This window comes from Penaeus chinensis, chromosome 24 (genome assembly GCF_019202785.1).
Source record: "Penaeus chinensis breed Huanghai No. 1 chromosome 24, ASM1920278v2, whole genome shotgun sequence".
Lineage (NCBI taxonomy): Eukaryota > Metazoa > Arthropoda > Malacostraca > Decapoda > Penaeidae > Penaeus > Penaeus chinensis.
The window spans coordinates 24,304,514-24,309,513 of record NC_061842.1 but is presented as its reverse complement, the minus strand read 5'-3'; the positions used below and the strand labels follow the sequence as shown (position 1 = coordinate 24,309,513).

Sequence of the window (5,000 nt, the reverse complement as noted above, 5' to 3'; positions counted from 1 at the left end):
ATGGGTACCAGAGGTCTATGGTCTGTCATCAAAGTGAAGTGGGGCAAACCAAGCAGGTAATATTTGCACTTCATCATAGCCCATACGACAGCCACTATCTCGTCTCCACGTCTGCAAGAAATCGGGAACCACATTGCACTAATCGCCATTCTCCAGGCTTATGTTCTTGCAACAGTGCATAGCCTACATCATACAGGCGGGAAGCATCTGTCTGAAGTATGGTCTTGAGTGCTGGGTCAAAATGGGCGAGAACAGGTGGTTGTGATAGAGCTTTCTTCACACAGCTGAATGATGCATCATGATCAGGAGTCCATATGAAGGCACGCTTGGGACTCATGAGGGGCTGTAAAACATCAGCAGACTCGGCAATTGCAGGGGTGAACTCAGCCAGTTGGTTCACCAAGCCCATAAATGATCTGAGGTCAGTCAGGTTAGCTGGTTTTGGGAATTCAGCTATGGCACGGACTTTCTCTTCCTCAGCTGCAATTCCATTCCCTGACAGGGTATATCCACAGAATGACACTTCTGGGGCTGCAAGCACAAACTTGTCTGCATTCACGGTAATGCCATGTGCACGGCATCTCATGAGAACTTCCTGTACTCGCTTTAGGTGGGATGCATAGTCCTCATTCCATAGAAGGACGTCATCTACCACCTTTACACACTGCTGCACTCCGTCAAGTGCTATGTCACCTCGACGGCAGTACTCATCACCTGTGGCCACGAAGCCCATGGATCCACGACAAAAGCGGAAGCGGCCATAAGGGGTGATGAATGTTGTTAAATGTTGATCCCGCTCCTCTAAAGGTATCTGCCAATAGCCATATAAGGCATCCAAGGTGGAAAAGTAACGTCTTGGGCGAGGGGTGGGGGAGGCTGGACTGAAGTCTTCAGTGCTGGAGTACCTGACGAAGGCGCCGAAGTCGGAAGGTCCGTGGCGACTGCAGGCTGTGGTCCTACAGTCTGCGGGGGAGTAGGAGACGTGGTGAGGGTAGCAAACAGCTGTAAGAATCGTTGTTCCTCAGCCTTCCTTTTTTGCTCGTCATCCTCTCTTCTACGTCTGTCTTCCTCCTGTCTTCGCCTGTCTTCCTCTTGTCGTCGGCGATCTTCCTCTCGTAGTCGTTCCTCGTCCTCTTGTCGACGTTGTTTTTCCACCTGTTTCCTCTCATCCGCCTCTTGCCGCCATATTTCCATCATTTGCGATAGTATATCCATGGATATATTAGCTGGCTGTGCTGCTGGTGGCGACGTCGATGAAGGAGACGGCGTGACTTCCTCTTGTGTAGCCGTTGCTTTCGTCTTCTTAGGCATTTTGGCTTATATTAATGATATTCTATGTGTTTAGCTGTTTACTCGGGGCGCCTTGCAGACGGACACCGCGGCGTCAGAGCTGTCGGGCACGGCCGGCCAATCCTGGGGCTCGACGTCTCGAAGGGGCGGAGCTTCGTCACTGGCTGTGGTGCGGCGAGTATGCCAGTGAAGCTGCAGACAGGATGCGTGGCGGTAGAGAACATGCTCTGGCCAAAAAGACCAAAAATGCGGGGGAATCAAATGACAGCTGTATTCCCTGCTCACAATACACCATAAGAGATCACTGCACTTCACTAACAAAACACAAGTCACTCAGACACTTCACAAATTGAGGGTAGTCACTGAACACGAGCCTGCTGCATCGCTGGGTCACACTGCCGGTTCCTCTCTTCACTGTTCTTTCACAGAAAATCACTGTGCCATGTGGGTGTGGGATATCCACAAAATGTCTATCAGATGTGGATAGATAAACTCGCGTAAATCCTTTGTTGATATATTGACAGGGGAGATTATATACACAAGGGTCTGAACTGACGAACATCCGTCTCGTACCATGATGACAGTGCGACTGGCTTCTGTCTAAAACAATAACAGTGTTGCTATATCATTGTTCATTACACAGTTCGTTTACTGATATGATACACATATATACTCATACTAGTCACTCGTCACAACTGACAAAATCGCGGGCAAATGAGATACGTCATAGATCTTTATGCCTGCAACTACGACAGCAACAAACCAGTGTCTTTTGTTCTGCGTGGATGAGTGAGTGAGTGTGTGTGTGTGCGTGTGTGAGCGACAGGGAGTGTCAATGAAAATGTAAGCGAGAGTGACCTCAGACAGAACGGAAATGTATGCCAAACACGGAGATTAACGTTCATTTAACCAACAATGCGATAAACTAGCAATGGAACTAATACAAAATTATTTCAACTACCACATTAAATTCAATATTTAATAATATGCGACAGAATGACGCACTAATGAGCGGTGACGTGAAAAAGATTCGCAAGCGAATCTTCTCGGGGTCAGCAAATCACCCGAGGTAGCCATGTTTAGCTGCGCGTGTCAGCCTACCCAAAAATACCATACTATATGAAGCGTGCGAGCTCATATGCTGAGAGTTCAATGAATGCAGAAGCGATTCTGCCGAAACGTGGAAACTAGTAAATATATTAGTGCCTAAGAAGAAACAAAATACAGACACCTCCCAAAATTCCATAAATAATACAGAATACTTTAATAACTTCTTTGCAGAAGTAGGTAGACGCACTTTTGAACAGACAATAACACAACATAAACGAAACGAACACTACAACAAACTTCTTCAGACCGCAACCAGTAGAGGTAGAAACTATTATCCTAACAATAAAACACTTAAAAAAGACAAATTCAGTGGGAGCAGATGGAATTGCACATTGTTTCATAAACGATAGTTTACCAGCAATTGCATACTATCTGACAGTAATTATTGACACATCTATAGTCACCGGTGTTTATCCATCACTTTGGAAACATGGCATCATAACTCCGATTTTCAAATCCGGTGACAGAGACGAAATCAATAATTATCGACCCATCACTATACTACCAGTAATATCTAAAGTTCTCGAGAAAATAGTTGCAAGCCAATTAACAACATTTTTAGAAGCAAATAACCTTATATCTAACACGCAACACGGTTTTAGGAATAAATTATCAACCGAAACGGCATTACTAAAAGTCACAAATGAAATATATAATAATATAGACAATAACCAGATCAATTTGCTAACTCTATGTGATTTATCGAAGGCCTTTGACAGTGTCAGCCATGAATTACTTGTAAACAAACTAACAAATCACGAAATTGATAATTTCTGGTTCAAAAGTTACCTGTCCGCGAGAACTCAATCAGTTAAAATCCATGAAAAAGTATCATCAATGCAATTAGTTTCGTTCGGTGTTCCACAAGGCTCAATCCTTGGCCCAATCTTATTTACTATATTCATAAATGATTTGTCATCAATTGCAAAAAAACTGTCTTCTTGTTCAGTACGCCGACGACTCTCAATTTCTTCACGCTGCCTCTGTAGACAATCTAAATTAATTGATAGAAAAGACTAAACAGACCCTAACAGAAGCAAAAAATTACTTCGATATGAATGGCCTGAAACTAAATCCACAAAAAACACAATGTATTTTCATTGGCAGCCGTCAGAACATAGCAAAAATACCCACAGATACATGACATTCGAGACACACATTGATCACATCTACAGAAAAGTAATGGGCACACTGATATACTTGAATCATATAAAAAATAAAATACCCACAGAAACAAGAATTGCTGTTATACAAACACTAGCACTTAGTATCCTTAACTACTGTCTTAACATCTGGGGCTCCACAAACAAAACACAAATACAAAGGACACAGAAACTACAGAACTTCGCGGCAAGAGTAGCACTGGGATATTTAAATAAATATGACCACATCACACCACATAATGACCACATCACACCACATATAAACAAACTAAAATGGCTAAAAGTACAACAGAAACACAAATATGACACGTGTATTCTGATCCATAAAATAATACAAGGAAATTACCCAAATTGGCTATTACCTATACAAACAACAGGTAACATAACAGGTGTCCTTACAAGTCAAAATAACTCCTTATATATCAAAAGATCGAATACAGAAACCGGGGCAAGAAATATGCAAATCCGAGGACTGGTGATCTGGAACCAACTACCAGAAAATATTAGAAATATCTCCAACCAAAAAACATTTAAAACGTGAAAGAACATCTACTGAAATATCAATGACATCAGGCGTTTGAACATCTAGCCAAGTACGAAATTTCAGTTATCTGGGATATTAATGTTCTATCTAATCTTGTTAAACAAGCACTGTACAATATCTATGTATATAACATCCTATTACATAATGTAAACAACATATATATAAATGTAATACCCATTGTAATTAATGGAATAAAGTGTTTGAATTTGAATTTGAATTTGAATTTGAATACTGTCAGACAATGTCACATTCAGTCTGTTATTCTTAATTAACTTTTTTTTTAACCATTTGTCTTACAGTGATTTAAAAAAATAATTATTATCAATAGCGCCATTAGTACTTGAAATCAGATAAGCTATCTAGGGATTGTAAAGAATTTTCTGCAGTGATCTGGTACCTGGTGTCAGGTGCTCGGACAAAGATGCAAATTCTTTTTTCTAGCAGCACCCAAAAATCCCGAATGAAATATACAAAGAATCAAATTCCGTATTAAATCAAACTAATGAAATTGATATTAATAAACTAGTACTTAGTACTTACAGCTTTCATCATCGTGCCCCAGTCTGCGGGCGAAACCCCTTCAGGCCTCTGCTGCACCATGTCTTGCGGCTCTCACTGCCCAAGGGCTACTGGCGCCAGAGCATTGCAGGTGGCTCGACCGGGGCAAAGACGCAAAGCAAGCAACTTTGCCAAACACGAAATGTGACGCAATAGTAATTATTATTAAAAAAAATCGTTTTCATCTTTATAAATATAGACAGATAGATGGCTAGCTAGCTAGCTAGATATATGTATCTATATATATATATATATATATATATATATACACACACTTATATATATTTACATGTATATACATACATATACACAGGCATGCATACATACATAAATGC

The 5,000-nt window shown here is 41.1% G+C and overlaps 2 protein-coding genes across 7 annotated transcripts in view; both read right to left on the bottom strand.

Moving 5' to 3' along the window:
- The window catches only part of LOC125037740, a 1,509-nt gene extending 791 nt beyond the window's left edge, over positions 1-718 (bottom strand). Inside the window, exon 1 of the mRNA XM_047630935.1 lies at positions 1-718. This exon is cut by the window's left edge and continues 791 nt beyond it. Within this exon, the coding sequence (XP_047486891.1) occupies positions 1-149 (149 nt within the window). The 5' untranslated portion in view covers positions 150-718.
- LOC125037741 (protein PXR1-like) overlaps positions 1-4,721 on the bottom strand; it is a 21,415-nt gene extending 16,694 nt beyond the window's left edge. For 2 of the 6 annotated variants that reach the window (XR_007115993.1, XR_007115994.1), the window contains exon 1: positions 4,648-4,721. Coding sequence is in view for 3 of the 6 variants with exons in the window: in XM_047630938.1 (XP_047486894.1) it covers positions 4,648-4,707 (60 nt within the window). In the remaining 3 variants the exon portion in view is untranslated. The remainder of the gene's footprint in view (positions 1-4,647) is intronic. The other 4 variants (XM_047630936.1, XM_047630937.1, XR_007115996.1 and 1 more) reach the window with 3 other exon arrangements.
- Between the last annotated feature and the right edge of the window lie 279 nt (positions 4,722-5,000).